Below are 25948 nucleotides of genomic sequence, written 5' to 3' on the forward strand. Positions count from 1 at the left end.
TTTTATTTCACTTCTAAAGAAGGATTTCCTTGTTACTATTACCTTCTCTCTTTTTCTTTCTGCAAATTAGTTGTAAGGATGTTAAGTGTAAATAAAGAACTGTTTCTATTTATTTATGTAGGATATCTATGTAACCCAATTTGGATTAACTGCTCTCATATCTGGTCAGTCTTAAATAAACTAGTACAGGCCTATTCCACAGTAGAGTTAGAAGTAATTTTTTTTAGTACCTCTTAGTCTATAGTGGATAGACATTCTTACATTCTTACATTTTAGTGATATTACTTTTAACGTTATTCACTCAAATTATATACAAAGTGATGTAGAAACAAAAACATCTCCTAGAACCTCAACCAGAGGCTGCTATGAACTCTCCTAAAAATTAAATAACTCAATATTCTCACATCTTCAGCACAATAGCACAACTTTTCACAAAGTGTTGAATCCAGTTCTTGCTACCATCTTGGGGATCAACACAGTGCATTTAGGGGGTTAGTAGGTATGTATCAGGTACATATTTTGAAGTCCTACTTAGCTTTGCTGAAGAATGACACAGTTTGAATCAGGAAGAGACTCCTCTGGCCTTTTCCATAATTGAAATGAGAATTAGGAGGTTATAATATGTCTTGTCAATAGAGAAAGGTCCACACACTATATTAATTAACACTCAAGTGATCTCATTCTAAACATGGAAAGCTGTCAGGCATGTAAGTTTATATTTTGCCATGGTTAACATTCCATATTTTTAGTTTGTAGAGCTTTAGTTGTGACCTGTGGTGGGTGTGGATTCGACTGTTCAACTATAAGCTCAGAGTTGCAGTATATACTGTCACTGACAGATTTGCATAATGATGAAGCAGAACGTGCAATCATCAAATATAGCTTTTACAGTTAGTCAAGAATTGTTCAAGGATTGGGAGGAGAGCAAGAGAGAAATGTTTTTTTCACCTCAAATAAAATTTTCAGAAAAACATTTGACTTTTCAATTTCATATTCCATAAAGTGATCCATAGTTCTCCTTTTGTGATTTTTATCGACACATTTTAAATAGTAATTATTATTCATTATATTTTCCAGAACAAGATGTTAATAAAAATATCTTTGGTGATCATTTAAATTGTTCCATGAATCTACCAAAACAAAAACAACTTGGATATTTAAAGAAAGAAATCTTTGTCCAATCTATTTTTGTTTAGCTGGCAATTTACTGCCGTACTGAACATCACTATGTGGAAAATCACACTAGTTTTTAATGATATGCTTTTTGTTTTCTCCTTCTCCATTTCCCATTGTCATCTTTTTTCTCTCTATTCCCTTTGTATCTCTCTTCAGGATTTCCTTACCTTTTTCCTTCCCTGTAAAACTTCAGTCCCAACTTCTTCACTATATCAGCTGCTGTAGTTATGAACAAATTGTTAATTATTACATTTTTAAAGTGTCATCATTTGGCCTCGTAGGTGATAAGACCTTAATGAGTTTAATAGAAGGTGACAGGAGAGTTCACACCTTTCTTTGCTATTGCTTCAGTGGGTTCTGAACTGTTTTACTGACTGGTAGATTCCCCAAAATATTCCGGAGGAGATGCAGGCTTCTGCAGGGAGCATGTAAGCACACTGCCAAGAAGCTTGCTTTTCTTGCTGTCTTTCATTGATTTCCTGGGAGTTATAGACTCCCCTTCCTCTTGAGTGGTTCTGACTGAGAAGTTGAAATCCATTCTGAATATTCCTGAATGGAGAAGACAGCACTGTTTGGTTATGTCCTCTCTACTCTTAGAAGGCACTCTTTGCAGTCATAAGTGATTTGAAGGGAAGGGGGAAACAGAAAGGAAATGGGAGAAAAATAAAACTAAATTAAGATGGGACATATACATTTATTGATACGGCTAAATCTGGATGACAGATTAGCTGTTACACAGCATGGCTTGAGAGATGTTTTTGTGTTTCCTAAGAACATTTACTCACATCTCATTCCATTTAGTACAGGTAAAATGCAACTCAAGATACCAAGCAGTGTCATGGATAATCACAGACCTTTTTTTTTTCAAAAAAAGTCTAACAAATCTTAAAAAACCCTAAACCTTGCCTGCATGCCTATCTACTTTCATTATAAAGTCAAAAAGCAATATAAATATGTCCATATACTATTTCAAGTGTGACATAAAACCAGATCCTCAGAGAGAATATAGTTTCCATCTCCTTTGGGATTTCATTTGCAAGAAAATCATCTTTATTTCTGAGATGTTAACAACTGAACTGCTTTCTCATTTTCCTTTACTAAGCTCAGACAACAGAAATCTTTGATTTTTCATCTGGACACTGCTTTACAAAGTATTGAAGTGAACACCTTTATTGACTGGACCATTGAAATATCAATGGTACATTTTTCGAACAAACCAATCAAATTCATAGACCTTTTCTTAAAGAAAACCTATATTACATCTACAGAGTGAAAGCATTTAAAATTCTCACCTACCTTTAGATGTCGATAGTGCCTGCATTGGAGCTAGTCACCCTAATATTTTACTAGGAAAAACTGTTACTTACAAAACATGATTTATCTCCTAATAAGGTAAATACCTAGAATGTAGATTAAATTAACCATAAATGTCTACATTATAAACATCTAAGGTTATGCAAGATGAATCTCATATGACCAAATCTGTGGCACAGTTCTTCCAGATTAGGATTTTCTAATAAGGACAAGAAATTTAGTCACAGGTTCCCCTTAAAATGGACGGAAAAGGTGGCCCAATTTTATGCTCTGTTTCAAAATTATGCTGCTTCCCTATGCTGGATGCTGGGAGCAGTTTTTCAGGCTGGAAGGTGGGACGAAACTTTACTATCTTAGCTTCTATAATAATCAGCAGATAGTTTAATTCTTCCTGACAAAAACGTTCTTCTCTGCACTGTTGTCAACTTCTGACATTTGAGGCACTCTTTTTATCTGGACTGAAAAGGCAGCATGTGGTAAATCACTCGCAGTCAGTTTTGCATCACTGTGGTTAGAGAGCAGCCCCATGACTTGCCGAYGGCCCTGTTGTACATCATAACACACATCTTGGCTCCTTGGGGCCACTCACTCAGTCGGGGGCCTCAGGGCTGAATGCCAAGGACAGATGGGTGGAGTGAATAGGCACAGCAGCACCACATTGGTACAGCTCTCAGCAGCACTTGGGTGTGCCCTGTCAGGACCTTCTTGAACTCGCTGACCTAAGACAATTTGGAAAATTTCCTTTTGTACTAGAAAGGCTCTTGAGCTTCTTCAGTACAGGCACTAAAAAGCATGGATAGGATACCTGTTTTGAAACATGTGCAGCCCCCATGTAGTGTGAATTACTGTTGTTCAGCTTATGTGCACACCACACCTGCAGAGAAGATTAAAAATTGCTGTTCTGTGCCTCTTCCAGCAACCCATGATACCGTAGGACAGTGAAGACAAGGAAGACTTCTCACATGGACTACTTGGCCTTCGCTTGTGCTACTAAGGCTTCACTTACAGTTTCTAGCCTCAGAAGACAAAATACAGATCTGTCATGCATACATACACACTCAACAGCTATTGCTTACTTAATATGAGCTCTGTCTGAAGGAAGGCAGTTCCATTTCACAGTAACTTTGAAGGCTGTTTCACAGAAGAAAGAAACAAGCCCTTCAGAGTGTGTTTCTGTCATTAGCAAGATGAATCTTGAGCTTGATCCTGAGAGTGTACACACACATAATTYAGGACAGGGAAATATGAGAGACTTAAGTTCAAGTCCCTTTTGTGCTTGCTTCAGAGAAGAGTTCTCAGATCATTCTGAAATTTGGTTAAAAATATTACAAATTTCTCCAGTTAAAATTGCATTTTTCTACTGAAAAAATTTGTTAAGCGTAAGTATCACCCTACTCCAATAGCTGGCATCCATTAGCATTCACAGTTGTGCCTTAACAGAAGAAACTTACCCATTATTCCCGTCAGGTAGACACCATAGAGCGATAAGCCAGTGGTGGCAGCATTCCAGACTGTCCCAATGACAGCATACAGAAGGATGGAACCAAGATTTCCAAAGAACAATCTATTTGGCATAAAATATCCAGCATCCAAAACAATGGGGGGCAGTAAGTAGAAGAAAAATACATTTGGTGTAAGGGTGAAGGAGGCAATGTGGTCTGCTGCCCATACTATGCCACCAAGGAAGAGACCAAGAACAATCAGCAGAGCGCTCTCTGGAACCACCCGAGTGACTTTGTGGGACAAGTGGAAAACTGCAGTGGAAAAGGAAAACAACGTGTTAGAACTGGAGTGAAGAAACAATTTGACAGAACTGTTGTTAGCTGGGAATTTTGACTGCATACACACTCGCTGCTTTTATTACTATTAGACCTCAAAGCATGAATGAAATGCATGGGATACAGATTGTATCAGAACCCAGAATCCACCTATTTATAAAATGAAAGAAAAAGATTGATTTTAAGATTATATTCAGAAGTCATTTTTAATTCACATTTCGGCTTATATGAAAGCAACATTCCATTATATATGTTTCTTTTGTTGGATTGTCTTTGCTATGCAAGATTTGTTTTAGGGAAAGATAGTGTTCTTTGCAAAGCAGTAAGTGCAAGACTGCAAGAAATGGTAAAAGTGCTGGAAATTTATGACTATATGATTCATTTCTATATCTAAAATATACATCTAACCTCCTAACATTTGTCTTAAAATAAGCTCTATAATAATAGCTTTATTGAAGGATGGGAGAAGAAGAATGCCAAAAAATGTATTAATTTCAAGACAAATCTTGGTAAATTTATGAAGAATATTACATTACAACATAGCCTGCAGCAAGAGCAAAATGGAGCTGATAACATGGGAAATCCCTGCTGGCTCTTTTCCTCAAAATTTCCCCAGCAAGGATTTCAGTTAATTCAGAGGCTTTCTGAAGGAACTGGAGCTTTAGTGGGAAAGTTGTATCTCCTATTCTGCATTCTCTATATACAGATATATTCATGGTGAACAGTTCTGCATGAAGCTACCTCCTTTTGTGTAAATGCTGTCTTAAAATTTGTTTCTTACAGTAGGATTTAAAATGTAGTAATATAGCAGATGGACAGTATATTGTGTGTATTAAAGAATAACATGTAATGGTATGGTAAGACTATTAAATTAACCAATAATCAGAGGGAGAGAAAAATACATAGAATTCCATGGGTGAATCTAAAGAGATGGAAAGATGACAAGGCCAAGAGAGAAAAATGGACTGTTCAAGATGATAGAACACAAGCAAGAGTGTGTATATATGTATATGGCAACATGTATTTATAGAATACATGTTAGGTGTAAAAAAAAAAGCAGGAAGGAGAACAGAGAGAAGTCAAGCTCCTGAGAAAGATGGAACATGAAAAAGGAGGAGGCAACAAAGGTGTTTGACAGTAAGGAAGCATAGGTGGTTTCACACAGTTAACTTCCTTAGCATTTATGTGAGCTTTTTCTTCAGTTTGTCTTAAATGTTGATATGACTCAGGTGGCCCAAACTCTGACACTTTGTGATACTGACCCAATACATTGGAGTTTATGTATGGCTTTGTATTGAAAATGTGAGTTTCAATATATGAAGAAAATTCCATCAAAACCCAAAAAGTTTCTCCTGATGTGTTGAAGTGTTGAAGCTTTTACAACTCTAATCCAAGTTAGCTCAAAACTAGTTCAGACAAGAATCGGTCATTAAGCATTCCAGCTTTTTAAGATATAGTGGAAGAATCTTCCCCATGACTATGCAGAGGTGTTAGAACAGGGTACTTTACTCAAAGACCATTGTTTTCCCTCAGAATCTCCCAGCCAAGTATTTGTTCTAGTGAAACATTTACTAGTTACCTTTCAGAGTGTTTTAAGGGCCCCATTCCTGAGGTGTCTGTCTTCACCATGGCTGCATTTGTACAAACAATGTTAGGAACATTGTCCATCATTATACTAGCACCTAGTAGTTGTACAACCTCCATGGACTCATCAGAGTAGACCTATACCAATGTCCCCCCCATGATGAGCGCTGGTGTAGATGTTCCTAAGTGTTCATAGACAAGACTTGAAAATTAATTCATGTTAGAACATATCTTACTCTTGTGTATGCAGATGAGACCAGAGTGGAACTAAGACGACAGCAATCAGACACAGAAGCAAACTGCATCCAGTAAAGCTGGCTAAATCCTGCCAGTTTTCTATAACATCTGGGTCATTTATCAATAGCTGAATAACACTTCAGAGAAACACTGTGGTGTTCACAGTTAGTTTCCTATCTTTATAATAAAATCTCTTCTACCTTGCCTTGGGCCTGCCAAAAAGGAAAAGAAAAAGTAAAAAGAAAATCAACTAGCCACAAGTATTCAATTTTTCAAAAGCCTTTACTAGTGTTATTCCCTCAGTTCCTTGAATTTCCAGTCAGTGAATTATCAACTAATTTATCACCTCACAGAGAAGGGATAACCTCCTTATCCCTGAAAATGAATGTTGCTGAGCTAGTCTTACTAATCTGAGTCTGTTTTTCCTATTGCTATGTTTGCAGATAAGCCATGACTACAAGATGTTGAAGTTAAAAGTTTAGAACAAAACTGTGCAGACTTTTCAGAATTAGATGTTGGGAAAAAGCTTGACGGCCTTCAGCTAAAAATTCATATTCTGTACAATTCTCACCTTTATAATCAAGAACCAGTTTTTTCCAGTAAGTGCTGGAAAGCCAACCTGTTTTTGCTTATAACAGTCTCCTCCTAAAAGCTAGGTGCTGCATGTTCCCAGTGAATCAGCTACGTAACTCCCACATCCTTCTGTGTTCCCCATAACACCAATCTGATGAACTGTACCAGATCTGTATAGTAAGAGCAATAAACTCTCCTACTCTGTTAGCTTAAGAATGCAGGCTGGGGATAGGGAATTGCTGCATGAAACAGGGCTCTAATACTGGCAAATCCAAAAAAAGAGAAGTGAGGGAAGCGCCTTCCCTTTGTTTTTCTGCATTTGGCCCAAACACAGTCTAATTCTGAACTCTAGACCAGATTTGCTTCACAGTAACTGCCTAGATACCTCTGCAGGCAGATAGTACTCAGTATGATTAGCAGAATCATGGTGTCTATGAACTTGGAAATATGTAAAAGGAAATACCAAAAGTGATGCAATTGAATGGAATAACTTTAGATTGTGATGTGACTGAAACTTATATCAGATGTTTGAATTCATATTTTAACTTACAGTGACTGATTTTTTCTCTTCTGGATGTGTGCATGAATTACATTCAATAAAAGTACCATACTTCAGGTTGTGCATTATGATTAGTTTTTGTATTTACAGAATATTATAGACATAGATTAATTTCAAATTCACCCTCTAATTTTTTTAACAGTTCCTTGTCCTGAAGTTATGTCCCTGCTACACATGGAGTCAGTTACAAGCAGAGATAAGGCCAGTACATTCCTCTCATAAAGCTGGCCTTTACCAACTTTGCAGAGATGCAGGAATTGGCCCACAAAATGAAGCATGTGCCCATTACAAAGTAAAAGTATCAGAAGCTTTAGTTACATCTACCTATCTACCATGATTAAATATTTCACCTGATTCAGGAGTAAAACACAATCCAGCAATTGTGGGCAAGAGGCTCAGTCTAATTCTACTGCTGTGAAAGAAGCTTACAGCAGCTCTGCAGACACCAGCGAGGATCACATGCCAGGCTGCTCAGACACCTGGCTCTGTGCTGGCCCCAGAGAGGAAATGAAGTCTATTTTCAGTGCTGTTAATGCTGAAAACTAGATGAATGTATTTTAATGAGGAGGGGGAAAAGAGCAAGGAAAGAAAGAAAAATAATATCCAGTCCATAGCATAAGGAAAATAACAATCCACAGGGAAATCTTGAGATCTGCTTCATAATTTAGACTTTATGTACATCAGTCTAGGAATAGTATTTGATGAAAAAGTTAAACATATGCTTTTTATCTGGTACATGCTAAGCCCAGCTTGAAAACGGGTTGGACTGGCTAGTGTGTAAACTGTGTTTAGATTCAAGCTGAGCATCAGCAGAAGCTTTCTACAAAGTTAAGAAACAATTACATAGTATAAACTTCCTGTTAAAACTTTTCCTGACACTGCCTTTGAGATCCAAGGAAGGGGACTGTGACACTGAAAATGTCTGACAAAGAAAACAAAACAAAATAACAACCCATGATTTTATAGCTGGATCCAGTTTCTTTTGACTCAAAGAAAGAAATATACTTTGAGAAATAAGTTATTTTTAATCACTTTTTAAGAATGCAGTAACTTAGACGAAATCCTACAGTGGAATTCAGAGCATTCAGTGAACTGTCTGTTGCTTTCTAAGACACCATCTGAGACTGCTTTGCAGGAAGTGATTCAACAGAATAACCTTTTTTTCTCATTCACTAAATAAAATGAAGACACAAAGGATTGGTTAACAAGAATAAAGAACAATAACAAGAATAAAGAACAGAGAATGTAAAATTCATGCTCAAGTCACTTACTATTTGTAGACATAAAAACAAAAGCTTTTAGAAGTAGGATTTTCCCATATTTCTTTCCAAACTGTCTCTAACAGAACTACCTATTTGATATATGGTTTAATTTCTGGATTTATACAGTTGCTCCAGCACTATTGTAAGTAACTGATGAAACTCCCATTAACTTTGTTGGTGGAAAATCAAGGCCCAGAAAACACTGATAAAATTTTTTCAGATAGTATCGCTGTCCCAGCCAGTCACAAAATCTACTGTGTGTGAACAATATACAACATATGATCCTGAAAAATCAGGAACTGACTTATAACAATACTACTAATTCTCTGTTGAAGTTTATTTCCATGTATCTTTGAATAAAATCCAAGGAATCACAATAGAGTTTAAGTTACAGAAAGATTTTTATCCTATTTTTTCGGACCTAAGCTTTCAGTAGTTCACACAGAAGCATAGAAATGAATTTGCAGACATTTTTCAGCTCCTCCTACCACTCCCAGTGACAGGTGCAGGATCTACTATCTGCATTTTTGCTAGTGGATCTAAATATGCACTATTAGTGTGCCATTAGTCTATGGTTTTGACTTCTTATTTTCACTTAGGAGGTTGAAGTTATCATATTAGATCAAGCCATGAGTCCCGCTAACACAAGATCCAAAACTTGATTCTCTGTAAGAGAAGGTTGCTGGCCTTGTGAGAACACTTACCAATGACCAAGATGAGAGCTCTTACTTAGTGATTATTTGCATTCTCTTTGCAGAGATGCTAATAACAATAGTATCTTTAAAGTCGTGAATAATCAGGTTCCTATAATGGCACCACATGGCAGCTACTTAAGAAAACGCCACAAAGGCTTTAAGAAATCCCACAAAGTAATACCCTGCCCAAAGGGAAAACTATCTTCTAAACATCTCCATGCAGTTGGATTCTGCCTGGCAAGCGTGAAGTTTTCATTTCTTATCTTATCTTATCTCTCTTAGCTTAATAAAGAGGGAATTCTATTTAAAACCTATTTGGCTCCTGCACTTCATGCAGTTTTTACAGTCGTGTCTTCTGCAGAAGAAATATATGTTATTACTTTAAAAAATGATAATAAATCTGAAATATATTCTAATATCACACATGGAAAAATCTATCTTACCCTGCCTGAATAATTTTGAGAAATATAGCCAAATACCACTGAATCACAGAACAGTTGAGGTTGGAAGGGACCTCTGCACATCATCTAGTCCAACCCCCCAATCAAGCAGGGTCACCTAGAGCACATTGCCCAAGACCCTGTCCAGATGGCTTTTGAATATCTCCAAGGATGGAGACTCAACAGCCTCTCTGGCAACCTGCTCCAGTGTTCTGTTACCCCCCTCACAGTAAAGAAGTCTTTCCTCATGTTCAGACAGAGCTTCCTGTGTTTCAGTTTGTGCCTGTTGCCTCCTGTCCTATTGCTGGGAACCACTGAAAAGAGTCTGGCTCCATCCTCTTTATACCCTCCTTCAGATATTTATATGCACTAATAAGATCCCCCCTCAGTCTTCTCTTCTGCAGGCTGAACAGGCCCAGCTCTTGCAGCCTTTCCACATATGAGACATGCTCCAGTCCCTTTTTCATCTTAGAAGCCCTTTGCTGGACTCGCTCCAGTAGCTCCATGTCTCTCTTGTATTGGGGAGCCCAGAACTGGACACACTCTGGATGTGGCCTCCCCAGGGCTGAGTAGAGGGGAAGGATCACATCCCTCAACCTGCTGGCAACAGTCTTCCTAGTGCAGCCCAGGACACCATCGGCCTTCTTGGCCACAAGGGCACATTGCTGGCTTATGGTCAACTTGTTGCCCACCAGGACTCCCAGATCCTTCTCTGCAGAGCTGCTTTCAGCAGGTCAGCCATGACCAGCTTATGAACTAAATAGATCAAACATGGCTGGGCAGTAACGTAGTCCCAAAGACTCCAGAAAGTCCCAATCAATCCGTATAATACCATCAGGCTACTTGACAGGAGAGCAGGCCACACTGCCTAAAATACATTTTGGAGCATATGTTTTGAAGAAGGGACCATTTTGCTTCTACCACCCCTAAAAGGTATGCATCCCTKGCCCTTTTCCTGCTCCATGTCTCCACACATTAGCTGCAGCTGGCTGTTGGATCAGAGGTCAGACTAATCACATGCACCTGTCACACAGAGAGAGCAGTGACAGTGCTGTAAAAGTGTGTGGTATGGCCTAAGTAGGTTCTATCTTTCCCTGGGCAGAGTTTGCAGCCTTCATGGTGTAGGAACTGTGTGTGGATGCTGGGGCAGAGAGAGCTGTACTTTTTTACTAGCCTTTTTTACTGTTTTCTACCTGCAAACTCTATTATGCAGTTATTTTAAATTCTTAATGTTCATTAAAAGATTTTTCTTGTTGAACTGTATATGTAGGAGATCCAGGTACCCTGACTTCCCCAGCATCTAAAATGAAGTTGAGCAATGTTTTCAAATTACTTCTAACTATTGATTTATTAACAGTCCCATCTAGTCCCTGACCTTTACTGGCTGCCTCCAGTGCTCACTGGAGTCCTCTTATGATAACTAGAGCAATGTATGCCATTTCATGCTGCACATCACCTGGTCCAGATTAATCGTGACTATTTGTTAAATAATGAGCAGTAGAGATCCCTTAGGAAACCTCACTGTTGTGATTGCTTTGGAAAACACTTATCATTAATCACCATTAGTGTTTCTCTCTCTGTCCCCCTTTCTTTCTTCTTTTTTTAAAGGAAGGGTAGTATTTGTTCTCTTTCCAGTCTTAGGTCACCTTGTCTTTTGTTCTGATAAGCAACTTTCTTAATACTTCTGCAGCTTCAGTCTCAAATTTCTTCAGAGGTTTTGTTACCTTGCCCTTAAGTAATTGGTGTTAATTGCTATTTATTTCACTTATTTATTCAAGAGCACACTCTTTTTGATAACTCCACCTTCTGGTTACTCCACTCCTCTGCCAAGAGAAGGTATTCACCTATTTTCCTTTGTAATGAAGACTGACATTGTTTCCTTATTTGCATTCGTCTTATCTTTTGCTATGGCTCCCTTTACTTCTGAGCAGTTCAGTCCACTTACTAATTCTCTAATAAACTTCCTGCTTTTGCTATACTTGATTTCTCTTCACTTATTTATGTCTTTTACCTTCTGCTTTTTCCTTGTAACACTTCTTATCTTCATATGACACGCCAATTTTGCATCCCTATGCACTGACCTTCATGACTTGACTACATACATTTTCCACCTTTGAAACTACAAAACACAACATGTCTTGCCTGCGTAGCCTCATGCAAACCTCCCAGCTAATTACCATTGCTCATGTAGTCTGCACAGCAGATCTAAGGTTTTTAATTAAGACTATAAGAACTGAAAGACCTACTTGGTTGTGTAACGAGGTCCTCCATTTTCACATTATATTTTATGAACCCTATCAAGGAAGATTTTTGCTCCAGCTAAGCCTGCGTGAAGACACACCAGCAGTCCTCTCCTCATGGTTACAGACATTCTTCTCATTTCTGACACTTTCTTCTGATTTCTAGCCTGAACTTGTTCACAGGTAGCTTACACCCATTTGCTTTTGTGACAATGATGTAATTTTCTTAAACAGTTTTCCCTAATGTTATATCCCTCATTTGCTATTAGGCATGCACAGAGAAAAACACATCTTCTCTTTTTGTTGTTTGTCTTTGTTTTGTTAAACTAAACCAGTTCTTTTAGTCTCCACTTCAGCCCTCTCTCATCCATTTCAATCTGAGTTCATCTTTCTTCACTTTGAGTTTTCAGAAATATAGACTGTATTCTGCATGAGTCACAGTGGAAGCAGGTCCAACAGTGCTAATAATTTCCTAACAGTGGTGGAATCTATACTCAGCTACATCCTGGATTCACTATCATATTGGTGACTCGCAGTCATCTTGTGTTCATTTAGTACACGAGTGTACCCCTCCTCTCTTTCTCATCGACAATCTCATGCAGAAATTCTTGTTATTAGTCACCAAGTCAGTGAAACTGCCCTTGGTACTACTGTGTTTCATTCCATTCCGCTAGGTCTCAAGATTATATAGTTCTTCCAGTACAATAGCGAGATCTACATGGATTCTGATAGTGCCTACTGAAATGTGTCATCAGAAACCTTCAGCAGGATACTTCACCTCTTTGTGTCATGGTTATTAAAAAACAAATCCAAAACCAAAAAAGTCTTGTAAGACTAGTCGAAAAACTGAAACCTAAAGACTCCCGTTAATAACCTTCTTGTATTTTATGTTGTCTYTTCCTTAGCCACCCAGTAATTCCTCTCAGCCCTGTCTTATTATCAGCTGAATTAGGCCTCAGTGAAGAAAAAATTTTCTTCCTGTGTTTTTAGAGTGGTTCAGTTGAAGCAAGAATTCAGACACTAGAACTGCTGCTTCTCTAGTCTGTCCAGAAGATGTCTGAGCAGACTTTGGGTGGCTGAAACTGATCATTACTACTTGCATTTGCCTTTTTAATCATTTGCAATGGGGTGCACTCAGTATTTTTTTCCTGGTCAGGAAACTGATAGCATATTTTATGGTCCTAAGAGATTCTATTCTGTGGAACTCTCAACAATGGTATTCTGCTGGTCTTATGAATTGATTCTGCCATTTTGAGTTGTTTATAGACAGATGTTACACTATTCTTAAAGAAGAAGCTTTTGCTAATTTCTTCTGACCAACATTACTTAGGCAAAAATTTAATCCTTGTATCAAACAGTATCTTATGCTTTTACCAAATCTGGCAAAAATTGAAAGATTTATTGAAGAAACTCAGAGATAAATACAGTGTCTTGTGCAACAAGACAGTACAAGACACACTTTGGTATAGGTCCTTGGAGAGTGTCTTAAAGTATGCTATATGAACATGAATATTAATACTATTCGCTTTTGATCCTGGGCATCTCCCTGAGCAAAATGCCAAGTCTTTCATATTGAACTTGTTTAGAGTGAACTGGTTAGAGTTTGGTTTTATCCAGCTCAAGGAAGCTTTCTTTATTTGCCACATATTTAATGATTTAAAAAGTGTACAGCATTGCAACGAGCTCATTAAATAGGAGATTTTAGGTCGCTGCTCTCTGTAGGTGAACAATTAACAAAACACATTAGCAATTAAAAATGTGACCAACATACAGGTCAAGGTTCCCAGCTGATAGGTCATAACATAACATAATAGCCCCAAGTCACATTCAAGGAAGTGTGTGAGTAGGCAACTATTACCTCTGTGGGCAGTTAGAACATAATGAGGTTTAAACAGTTAGGGACAGATTGTCATAATTATGCCAAATAATTCTTTTTTGAAGGAACAGTCCCACTGCAGTGCAAGTGTGGTAGAATGTGGCCTTTATAGAACTGAACAGCTCTGAAAGAAAAATGGGAACAGTCAGAAATAATATTTCCAAATGAGAGCAAAGACCACTTTAGAAACACCTTGAAATATAGTAGAGGATATAAAACAGGACAGCAGACATATCAGGACTATTGGACTTCCTATGCAAAGATATTAGATTGAAGGCTAAGTCTGAAAGACAGTCTTCATAGCCAAGTTAATATTTCTCACAGAATGAACTCAGCTAAGGATTACTGTGTTTACGATGCTCTCTCAATACAAATACTCCATCCTGAATACAAATATAATTCAAATACAGCTGTATAGTGTTACATACTAGAGTTACTTTACATACAAGAGGATAAAAAGAGCCTCTGCTCCTGTTACAGACCTTTCCAACTAAATGTTAAAAGGGCAGCAATAATTATACGTAGAATTAGTAGTAATTTCCTGACCTGTTTTTAAGGCTGTTTTGACTAAAATGATTGCCTGAGGTCTAAAAATCCACCAGCTGATTTTACAGTACAAATTAAAAGAGCATTCCAGGGCACGAAAACAGGGTAAAATTTAATTCTTATTAAAGGTGTGCCCCTCCAGGTTTAAAATAGTCTTCAAAAATACATTAAACTTAATAGACAGATAAACAATTTTTTCTGTCTTTATTTTTAATATAGCAAACTATATTCTAATAATATAGGAAGGACTGAGCGAAATGAAGAAATGCTAAGAAATGCTGAGTTAACTCATTTCACACCACGAATTAAAAAAAAAATGTTTCCTTTTGACCTTCACTTTAACATGATAAATGAATTAAAACAAAGATCTCAATTTGGGAATATTTTGGCTTTTGCTTATACAGATAAAGAACAGCAAAGAAATGAATTACTAGTACGCATGGAAGCAGTTCTTCTGGTGCCAAGATAAATTGCGCAAGGAATTATCCAAGCCCGAACACACAACAGAACAAGTTCTTCTCCTTGATTCAGGTCCACTGTACAAGGAAGAAAATCAAGATGAAGAAGAACATTTAAAGAAGCCCTACAGGAGGTTCAGGCACTTTGAAAATTTCCTTACACTATAGGAAATTCCTGTTCTTTCCCAGCACTGTTTCTTGCAGGGCATGGCAAGGATGTGCTACTGGTTGTTTCCTGTTAGGAAGTGCGTGAGAGACTGGAGGCACTAGGGGAATAGGCTAGGGGGATAGTTATCAAGGCTGCTCTAAGACATGGGATAAGGAAGCGCTTCCCTTTCCAGCCTTGATGGGTTGCCTTGCTTCCTACACCTTATGCTCCACCCTGGTGAGATCCTAATCAGTCCAAGTAGAATGACATGGGACTACAGGGGAAGTAGTCCCGATTGATTACATTAGTAAATTAAAATCAAAATCAGGGTACTCCAATTTAGCAGTAATGCTACAGACAAAAATTTCACAAGTATCAAGTAGCTCTTGCTTAATACTGAAAACTAACATAATTTGAGCAAAGTTAAGAAATACACATGGCTCATTTCTGCTGAAAGTGAGCACTCCTGCACACCCTACAGGTCTTCAAATTGTTGCCAGTGCCTCATGCTGGAGGAAAGGCTCCAGTAGCTTGATAAGACAAGAGTTTCATGATGGATGGCAGCTCTTGGAAATAATTTCAGAAACTCAAATACATTATTTACATGTACTATGAATTTGGTTATTCTTAGATTTTCTAGATGAGATTATTTTTAATAACAAGTCAAAATCAGTCTAAGGTGAAACACTCCCTATTGCTAAAAGCTTTCCAAAATGGCAAACAGAATAAGCCCAACACATAAAGGATAGAGTTTTTGCCTGGGATTTTTACAGGGCTGTGGAAGTCCCTCAGTGCTATATTTTGGATTCCAAAGCTTTTTCAGGAGATGGAGAAGAAGCAGATAGAAACCTGTTTCTATGAGAATGCTGATGAAATTACTCGTGACTCATCTATTTCTCCAAATACAAATCCCTTTGTGGAGTTTTACTTAACGGCGGAGTGGCTCTTTGAGCATTAGTAGTGCTAGTCAGAAAGGAGAAAGTAAGGAGCTGAACAGTGAAGCAGATGCTAGGTGGGAAAGATGGAGGCAGGGAGTCTCCTGTCGCAATACTTGCACACTGCTCCGTCTATTTGTTCCACAGCAGGAAAGCACCAACTTCACCAGTCATGGTTGGGAGTTTCGGGCTTAGACAATAGAGAGCAAAAGACTTTGCATGCTTCCTTACTGGATGCACTCTTTCCTGCCCATAAAGAAAATATGTTGCTCAGAAATCCAGCTACATGATTTTTTCCCCACAGATTTAAGAAGAGCAAAGTCCAACTTAATTTATATCACTTTTCTTGCAAATGGCTCTGAGATACTGCTATTATTGAATGTCCTTTAATGTGGCTTTTGATTTTTCTCCTTACTCTTAGTTTTTCTGATGAAGTAATACATTAACTCTCATGCCTTCTTCATTATCTCACTTGAGAGGTGAAGTACACAGTGATAATAGCAGAAAGAATAGTGGATTGAGCAATGTCCTTATACTGCAAAATGTAGTACATGGAAAATAGCTTTGATGTTTTGAAATGGAGTAGAAAGGTGATGGTGAGGCAGCTATTTTTTCAGTTATGCATTAGTGTTTTGTATTGTATACACAAGGAAAATGAGAAAGGTTAGCTTTGCTAAGCATGCAAAATGAAGTTTACAAGGAGATTAGTTTAAGCTAATCTGCCATGCTGAAGAAAGAAAAGGAAGGAAAAATCTCCAACTGTCTCAAGCTGTATTTGAAGTTGCTCACAACTCAAACCTTCTAGCTACTGCTGATGACTGTCTGTTTCAAGAAAAAAAAGAGGGTAGAAATAAGACGCAAACTTTCTCCTAATTAAAAAACAGCATCCCAAAATGTCATACACATAGAATAACATGATACAATGTACAAAACCATATCAACATAAGATTCTTTGCTTTATATAGAAACAGTGGGTTATCTGTAGGCATGGGGTAATATCCCTAAAAACAGCTGTGCAAAAATTCATTGGTAAGTGAGCAGTAAGAATTCAGTGTGAGCCAAATGTTACACCAAGTATATGCACAGAAGTGTCTGCTTTTTTGTCTGCTTGAACCACATATATATGGAACATATAAGCTCATATATATGAGCCTAATTTCACTATAGGAAGTTAAATTATTTACACTCAGATAAAATCAGAAGCAAGAGAAAGCTTTTATCTAAAAAAATGTATATGTGGACTTAATTCTAAATGAAATAGTGTAGCATCTTCATATATAGGTAAAGGCCAGGACAGATTCTGAAAAAAAATATTAGGGTGAAAAAGCATCAACCCAATAGAAAGACCTAGCTGAACTGACATTGCTTTATACCAACTATAAATGAACGTGGATGGGTCAGTCATACTTCTGTCTAAAACACAAAGTGTTATGAACTGCTAAACTTCATAATTTTCTGCTAATATTGCTTTTTCCACTGATCTCTAGAAACTCAGTACCTGAATAGGCTCCTAGTCCTGACAGAGTGAAATGAAAGATGAACAAAAGTCAAGCTGGAAAGTTGCAGCTGAATTTTCCTTAAATCTGTGGATTGTGCACTTTCTGCTATGTCCACTAGCATCTGAGTAATATTTCACTATTTTCATTTTTTGTAATGAGATTTTAGTTTGTCAACAAATAAATCTGCTTGGTGATTTATTTGTACTGCAGTGATATTCCAAACTGACGAGCACTTCCTGATGAATGGGGCTGCTTAGCAGGTTTCTTTCATTCATGGGTATAGCTTCTGTGTTTCTGGCACTACAACATGACGCTGCTGCAGGAGCTGTTGGATATGGCACCGCGTCACTGGACTATCATCACAAAACATTTATCATATGAGGGCATATAGACCAGCTCCTACTGATGTTCACAATGTTGGAGTCCTCCATCCTGTGACACAGAACAGGCTACACCAGGCAGCACTAGGAAAATGGTGGCTACAGACCATTTATCCTTACTTTTGGATAGGTCTTTCCCGACATAACAGCTTCAAGACACATACACAAGCTCAGCTTCCACCTTCAGCAGCAGGTTTATCTTGGACTGGTTTTACTCTTTACTTCTAAATCACAATAAACAGAAGGAAACTTCAGACTTCCTCCTGCTGTTTTTGCATCCTCATACTTTCAAACACCAAACAGCACTATTCAAGTGAACACGCCTTGAAAACCATGCTTTTTAGTAAGGTAAACTACATGTTATATTTCTTAGGAAAGACTGAAGAATTAAGATGCCCTATCAAGTGTTCAAAATGAAATGCTTTGCCTCAGAGGAAAAAGCTATTAAAAAAAAAAAAGTTTTTTCTTCAGCACAAATATTTGAGACATGGAAACAAGATGTACTTCTGTTACTGAAATGCTTAGGAACATAAGGCTGCAAATAAGATTAATGTATTATATACTAAAGAATTGCCACTCCCCTTCACCCCATGATAATGTGACAGCCCTTTCTTTAGACTTATACATGAAGAGTAATACCCTCGTCCTCAGACCAGAGCATGGCTGAAAGTTGATTGAATTAACTCAGGCAGGGAGGGGGGTGGCGGGGTGAATTACAAGGCATTTATCTTCATCTGAGTTCAATCCTATACCTGTTGCACTGAGAAAAGAAGAGTAGTTTCTGAGCTTGCTATAATTTTTATTTCTAATAAAATCTTGGAAGCTTGCATAAGTTTTTCTAAATATTATCAAGAAAAAAGTAACATAAGCCATCTAAGTTTTCACCACTGCAGGGCTTTCTTATGTCTGTCCATCCATAACACCCTACACAACCACCAAAACCTGAGCTAGCTCCCACCTTCCTTGTTTTAAAAGGTATCTTTCACTCTCTTTGTCCTTGAATTATAAGAGTTTGCTGCATTACAGACTGTGGAACACAGAAAAAGAAAGAAAAAGAATAGATACTAAAGAAGTAGAAACAAGAAGTGCATTTCAAACTCTCAGCAACTATGGATAGCTGCTCTACACTTTTTTCTTTTTTTTTTTTTTAACCTGTGAGATATAAGCCTATACAGGTCAGCAACAATGTAGCACCTGACCCAGATAAAATGAAGATTTATAGGATTATTGGAGGCAGATAGGGAGGTGGCTCCATGATTTGAAGCAATACTTAGCACAGCACTGAACAGACCAGAGCAATGCTGACTATCCATCTTGTCTAGGAGTTGCCTTGTTAGTGGGGAAAAAATAAGCCATGCTATGCATTTTTTTTCTTTTTACCCATCTAAAAGGTAATATCCTCTAACAGACACTGTATTCTATAGGGCAACATATAGAACCACAGGTAAGTCACCCTGAGGTCCTCTTGAATCTCTATAGAGCAAAGTCTAAAAAATCTTACTTTGCCTATTCATGCTATGAGATTATGACTAACGGCCATATTTACAGAGTCTGTCAGGCAGTAGCTTATGACAAAATCCTTTTAATGAATGGAACAACTGTTATCAGAAAACCTCTTGAACTATGGCCAAATATGTATTTCCTCTATGGTAACAAATGAACATAAATTAAGAAATAAATACTTCAGTGAAAAGATCTGTATAGAGACTGAATGTTAAGATGTCCATGGAATCATTACTTTCTACTCTCTTTCCTTTTTCCCTCACAATCTAATTATATCATTTCTATGCAGTATATATAACAGCACCCTCATCTGTCTCTTCCTTCCTGTCCTTTCTCTCACAGTACTTTTTTATCCTACTTTTTTCCCTTATTGATCAATACACTGATCAATACAAAACTGTTTTTTATTTGAACGTAGGCTGTCTTACTCAGCTCATTATGCTTGAAAAAGTGTGCATGCAACTTAAATTAGTTGTTTGCTTATAAATGTATCTATTGATTGCACTTCCACATGGCATCTATTATGGTAGCAAGTATTACAGTAATGCATGAAAACAAACACAGTATTTATGGAATATTTCTGTTTAGGAAAAAAAGAGTGCTCTGTCCTCCACTAATGATCATCCACTGCAACTAATCTAAACAGATAACTGAGCTCAAATACCCTCCAATAACGTACCCTGAAAAAATACCAGTCTGATTAGGAGAAATGTCATCCTAGCTATAGTAAGAGCTTGCACAGTCCATTGTGAAGTAAAAGGAAGATGGGAGATAAATGAGTATCATATAACGAAGTGATAGGAGACCACCATGGTCGCAACTGCCAAGAACTGAGATTTCCTAGTCTTTCCTGTAGGGGAGAAAAGGACTGTAATGACGTAATGATCCACCCGCATAGTTCTGCCTGAGTTTTGTTTTGCTTTTTTGTAGGAGAACCAGGGGAGGCTTCTTGAGAAAATCATGTTATAAATGGGGAAGCTGAGCTAGGATAAAAAAAGTACCAGTGTTGCAATTGAAGTAAGTGAAAGACCCAGAAATAATACCTACCTCATTCAGAGAAGGGCTACAGAAGTGTGCTTTCTGATATACAGTTGTAAGCGGAGAGGAATCTGGATGAAGCAGATCTATCACCATGTTCTGCAGGAACTATGGAACAGTACATCCAGCACCTCCAGGTTTGCCCATGTTCCTGCTGAATTAGCTAGCTACAGCTTGAACTTGGCACTACCAGTTAATAGTCCTCACTACTACACATTCCAGTCAAGTAATACTATTCCTTGGAACATCAATTCATCATGGGGAATGATTTAAGTTGATTGAAATAAGAGATGGACCTTGCACTGTATCAGCTAGGAGAAAGCAGAAGAGTGGGCAACATAGCTTATCCAAACTGGTGAAAGCAAATAGGACCCATTTTGATCAGAAGGAATCTGGGTTAGAGGAGAGTTGAATTTTCTCCTGGCATCTTGTCATTCCTTTCTTTAACTCATGATGGCATGGCCCAGTATTAACACCATATATTCTCCTCCCCTCTGTATGTTAGCATTCTCCAGTTAATCAAAGTACACTAGTTCCATCAAAAGAGACAGCAGAAGTGTTGCTTTCTTTGACCAGGTATGATGCAGATAAAGTTCCCTGCTCCTATGGACGCTGCCAATCCAGAGACCAGGATCTGCAGGTTTGACCCTACAGCAGACCCAGTGTCCAGTAAAAAACATTACTGAACTAGATGGCTGTATTACAGGAGACTATTCCTGTATTCTTCCTCCCCAGCCTTCAGCTTCTGGGACAGTCACACCATGGGAGCAGGGACTTAAGCATTAAACACAGTCACTTCTCACTGGCTGTCCCAGTTTGAAAGATTACTTTTTCCCAGTTCACTATTGTCCCAAAGTTGTCCCCAAAACTAAGACAACAGAATGGCATGGGTGAGGATCTTAGCTGCTTCAGGGCTAAAGCTGGCAACCTAATTCAAATTAGCTCCTATAGCAATTTAAACTAACTCTCTAGGCTATGCAATGAAACAGAAGAGCAAGCATTCAAACACTGTTTCATTCAATCTGCCGAGAATGTGGTTAAACAACTAAATAACAGTTGTTAAGTGAATGCACATCTAAGCTGTTGAGGCTTGAGAATCTACATACAAATTTCCAGCAGTACTGCTACACCACTGCAGTAGCAGGATTTAATTGTAATACATCCATACTGCACCTATTTTTAGTTATTACATATATTAAACTGTCACATTACAATTATACCTCCAGTAAAACTGTTAGTATCAATGTACTTATATTAACATAAAGCCATCTTATACCAACCTATGTCATCTTGTCCTCGAATAAGAATATCTTTATACCACTGACCCAATATAACAACATTCATGTCAATGAAGGTGTCATAATGTTTTAGCTATGACAAAGTACTTGACATAGAAGCAAAACTGTGTTTAGATAAGTCACTGCATTAGTTACAATCTGTTTACACTTGGGAAATTTTCATAATGACCAGTGAAATCTTACTGGCTCAAGACATTTACATGTCTCTGAATATTTCATACTTTTCCTCAAAACCCAGCTTTTCAAAGGAAGTAAATCCATAAAGCTTCCACTTTTCATTTGAAAAAAAATGGTAATGGATGAAGAAAAAATGTTTAAAAATATAATCAAATGTTTTCTAAAACCAGCACATAAACTACTTGGGATTTTTTTTTCGTGAGGTCTAATATTTGGGATTGGCAAAAGGGCTAGACATTTTTTCCTTCAATAAATAAAAGCAGAACTCACCTAGGCACATATTAGTGAATTCAGAATAACGACTTCTACTTTCAGTTATTGAAAAAAGAACACCCCCTCCCCGAGCCATCTACTTAAAAACCCTGCTTTTGCTTAGGCCTTTCAGAATATCTTTCAGTTTTCTTCTTCCATGAGCAGTCATTAACTATTCGTGCCTTAATTAAAAATGTTTCCACTTGAGGTCTTGCATTCCATCTTGGCTCTTCCTTGTCAGCCTGCAGTTTCAGTATTTATGACTTTACAGTGCTTTACGTTGCAGCCAACTGGGTATCACGTCACTCCTTTCATAGAGGTGAACGGTTTATAAGCTCTTTTACAAAAGGAATCAAAATATTACAATAGAGTCCAGCCAGCCAGACACGCTTTCCAGTTTACAAAGACTGTTTTTAATAGTCTATAATTGTAAATGGATTCCACTTGGTAGCAAGATAAAGAATTGAGAGCCCTTGTCCCTTGGGACATTAGTTTACTTGCACTAAAAGTAAACAAAAAATATTCAGATAAGAAATGTTCCTCTAAGTATTTGGACAGAGCATTTCATCTTGGAATAGAAAGGGCTAGACAGAAGCTATAGAAAACCACAGTCATCAGCCCATTTCTGAAGTTACTATTTCAGAGTAATGAAAACATGGTAAATAGAAAGGAAAGGAGTTTTGAATTTGAATTCAAAACATTTCTTTAGGTAAGCTGATGGTGAAACTCATTGACTTTTGGTAGACATCTGGTGACAAGAGCCAAAACCACTGGAAATGCAACTTTCTTACTGCTGGGTCCAAATAATGAATCAATGTTTCCAATACCAACATCCCTGCTATGAATCTCTAACACTCAAAATTCCACAAAACCAGAGGAGATCTCGCTAAGCCTTTCCCCTGCAGAAGTGGTGTGCACCTCAAGGTGTTTGCTGGTTGTGCCTATTACTTGTTGGCCTGCGGTCTGCTGCATTACCACATGAGAGACTTGCAATAAATTCTGGGTTTTGTAGATCACTCTTAGTAATAAGTGGCTTTAATTCTGAAGACAGTAAATCAATGGTTTCAACAACCCTATGACTACAGTATTAAAAGGATCGCATTGTTCTACAGAGAACACCGAGCACTTTGCACACAGGTGCCTTCAAGTAATTGATGGCAGAGATCCTCTCTTAGGTATGCATGCCTGCACTGTATTCAACTCAGGGCCATTCTCAAAATGCCATAGTTTTCTTATGTAATTCACACAAGTTGTCATTGTATATTTGCTATTCGCCGGGGGATGTAATCTGAATCTTGTAGAATTATACTGTCCTGATATCTTCTTCCTTACTCTAAATAATTAAGACTTGCGACTCGCAGGACTTGGGGGGAGGGGAAGGAGAGAAGAGAGACGTGTGTTTCAGGGAGGCAGGAAGGACAGGAAAAGGATGAGGGGCATACAAAAGTAAAATGGAAACAAAATGCAGAAATGGCATCCATTTATAGATTGTAAATTTAATAAAGACATGGCTTACACAGTTGTTCCTAGAACTGCAAATGCTAAGCTATAACTCTGTGTTGGAAACCTGCTTTTCAGTTGCCTAAAATGTGTAGATAAGTTAATTCCTTGGAAGGCAGAGATCTTACTCTACTTAATATTGCTAGCTTACAGGTATTTCGAACAACACTGTGCAAGAGGAAATATAGTGTCTTACCAACATGAAGGTACCTCAGTTATATAATATGGTCGCCAACACAAATGGATAGCATTTCTATGCAATTGCTTTGCTACCCTAAGAGAGATAATAAAGAGGTATATCCAGGAAGGAAATGTAGGTGCCTCCTTTATAAATGCCAACCCATTCCAGCTTCCACTGAGATCAGTGAAAAAAACGTCAAGTCCTTATCACTTCTGAAACAATAAAACAAGAAATACAGTACAAGACATTTCTATTCATCAAGTATCTTCCCTTAGGCTAGGGTTTAGACTATGGGGGAAGGAAACCAAGACCAGTCTTACTAGTCACAGTGCAGAGTCATTTTTCATATTATCACTTAGTGCTAATGAAAACAGCTCTTTACAAGCACTACAGTCATGATAAGGCTGGCACTTTAGCTTTTCACTTTGCAGGCACTGGTAGCGTCATCACTATGTGAGTCTCTCATGCCCTTTTCAATTAAACACTTCCCATAAAGTTCTGCTAAGCATCCTTCAACATTTCTTCCTGAAGGTATTATTTACTGAAAATGGACACACAGAATGGCCAACAGAACAGCTATTCTTACAATTTTGTTTTTATTCTCTGAGTAACTGACTATTTTCACTACTACTAAAATGCCAGGAGGAGCAACCTGGAGTGAAATGGGCTTTTGTTTTGACAGTTTGCTTTGGAGCAAGGGGTAATGATTTCTATAAAGAAAATATTGCCCAGGGGTCTAAACTGGGAGGGTTGCTAGTCCTGCATTTCACAGCTTCTTTGTTAGCCCATCCCTAACATGCTTAAAATTTTCCACAGTGATGTTGGCGTTAACAAAATACTCCATCCGAAAAGCTCCTTTCTCTGAATTTATATCAGCTCTCAGAATAGTTCTAAACAATATGAAGGAGCCTGGGCTTGTAGGAACCAGAACATTTATAGGAGACCACTTTGAGCTTCTCAGGTCATAGGATCTAAGTGTCCCAAGGGCTGGGGAACCAAAGGAAAACTAAGACATGATGAAAATAAATTTGATAAAGACTTTCTTAATTATTTTTTAATGTACCCCTACATTCCAAGTCAATTTATTTATAGGTGTAATAACCACACCTTGATTTTAGGGTAGTTTGCTGTCAGGGTTTCAGCAAAAGAAACTCATAGAACTCATGCTGCTGATTCAAAATAGGAACCCATATCTCTATAAGTTTAGAGATACAATGCGTTTTATGACATTTTAGKGATGATGGACACAAGTCCATCTGACAGAGCATCTTTTTGAAATATCATTGAGGCAGCCTTCTCCATAGTGTTCATTATTACTGAATCCCACCTCCCCACTCCTCCTCTGAAGGATGGTGGCATTCCTGAAGATGGATTTACCAGCTGCCCTGCATTCAAATTTCACTACCACTTCTAAATTTTTATTATAACAGACTTCAGAATTTGGGTGTAACTATGCAGACATAAAAAGAGCTTTTATGACATTCCTAGACTCAGCATAACTTATACCAACAAAAGCAATCAGCAAAGAGGTTTGAATCAGATAATGAAAGGGCAGTGTACCTTTCCCAATTCCTGTCCATAGCTGTCCACTTTCCCCCTGTCTCTTTTGCACCATCTCCAATGCTTATCTGATCCACAATAAGCAAGTTCAGGGAGCTAAATGGGCAGAAAGAGTATCTTGAAAATAAAAAGTGTATATGTTAGGGGGGTGAGGGAGCAGGGCACAGCTGGTCACTTTATCTCTCAGATGGGTACTGGTATCAGTGCAAACATGGGACAGACAGATGAAGAAGAATGGAAGAGTGCAATGACCTTTTTAACAGCAGCAATTAGCTTAATCTAGCCAATCTGGCCATACTGAGATAATTACACTGGTAAAACTTTCCTTGTGGAGACCTGTGCTGGGTAGGCCAGTAAAGTGTAAAGTTAATAGGTAAGATGACAGAGGTGAAGGCACTAAATTTTACTATTCAGACTTCAGGTAGGTAATGTAATGAGCCTCATGGTCACCAGTTACATTACCACTGCAAAAAAGAAAAACAAGAGGTGTTCTGTAGTTTTTATTATTATTGTGGGATAAGCAATAAACTGAAAAACACTACTGTACACAAAAGGATGTAAATCACATAAAGAAATTTTACAATGAGTTCCCCAGCTTAGTACTCAATGAAAATATAATTACAATCTCTCTCCCTCCTAGTATTTTGAGCAAATAAAGTAGCAGCAGTGAATAGCCCCCAGTAAAAAGCATACCTTTTTAGGCAATAGCCACTGTCCTCAGAAAAAAATTGTGTTATTC

The 25948-nt window shown here is 37.9% G+C and overlaps 1 protein-coding gene across 1 annotated transcript in view; it reads right to left on the reverse strand.

Annotated features, from left to right (window-relative positions):
• SLC9A3 (solute carrier family 9 member A3) overlaps positions 1-25948 on the reverse strand; it is a 57016-nt gene that overhangs the window by 27273 nt on the left and 3795 nt on the right. Inside the window, exon 2 of the mRNA XM_026081386.1 lies at positions 3942-4244. Within this exon, the coding sequence (XP_025937171.1) occupies positions 3942-4244 (303 nt within the window). The remainder of the gene's footprint in view (positions 1-3941; positions 4245-25948) is intronic.

This window comes from Apteryx rowi, unplaced genomic scaffold (genome assembly GCF_003343035.1).
Source record: "Apteryx rowi isolate R43461 unplaced genomic scaffold, aptRow1 scaffold_549, whole genome shotgun sequence".
NCBI lineage: Eukaryota > Metazoa > Chordata > Aves > Apterygiformes > Apterygidae > Apteryx > Apteryx rowi.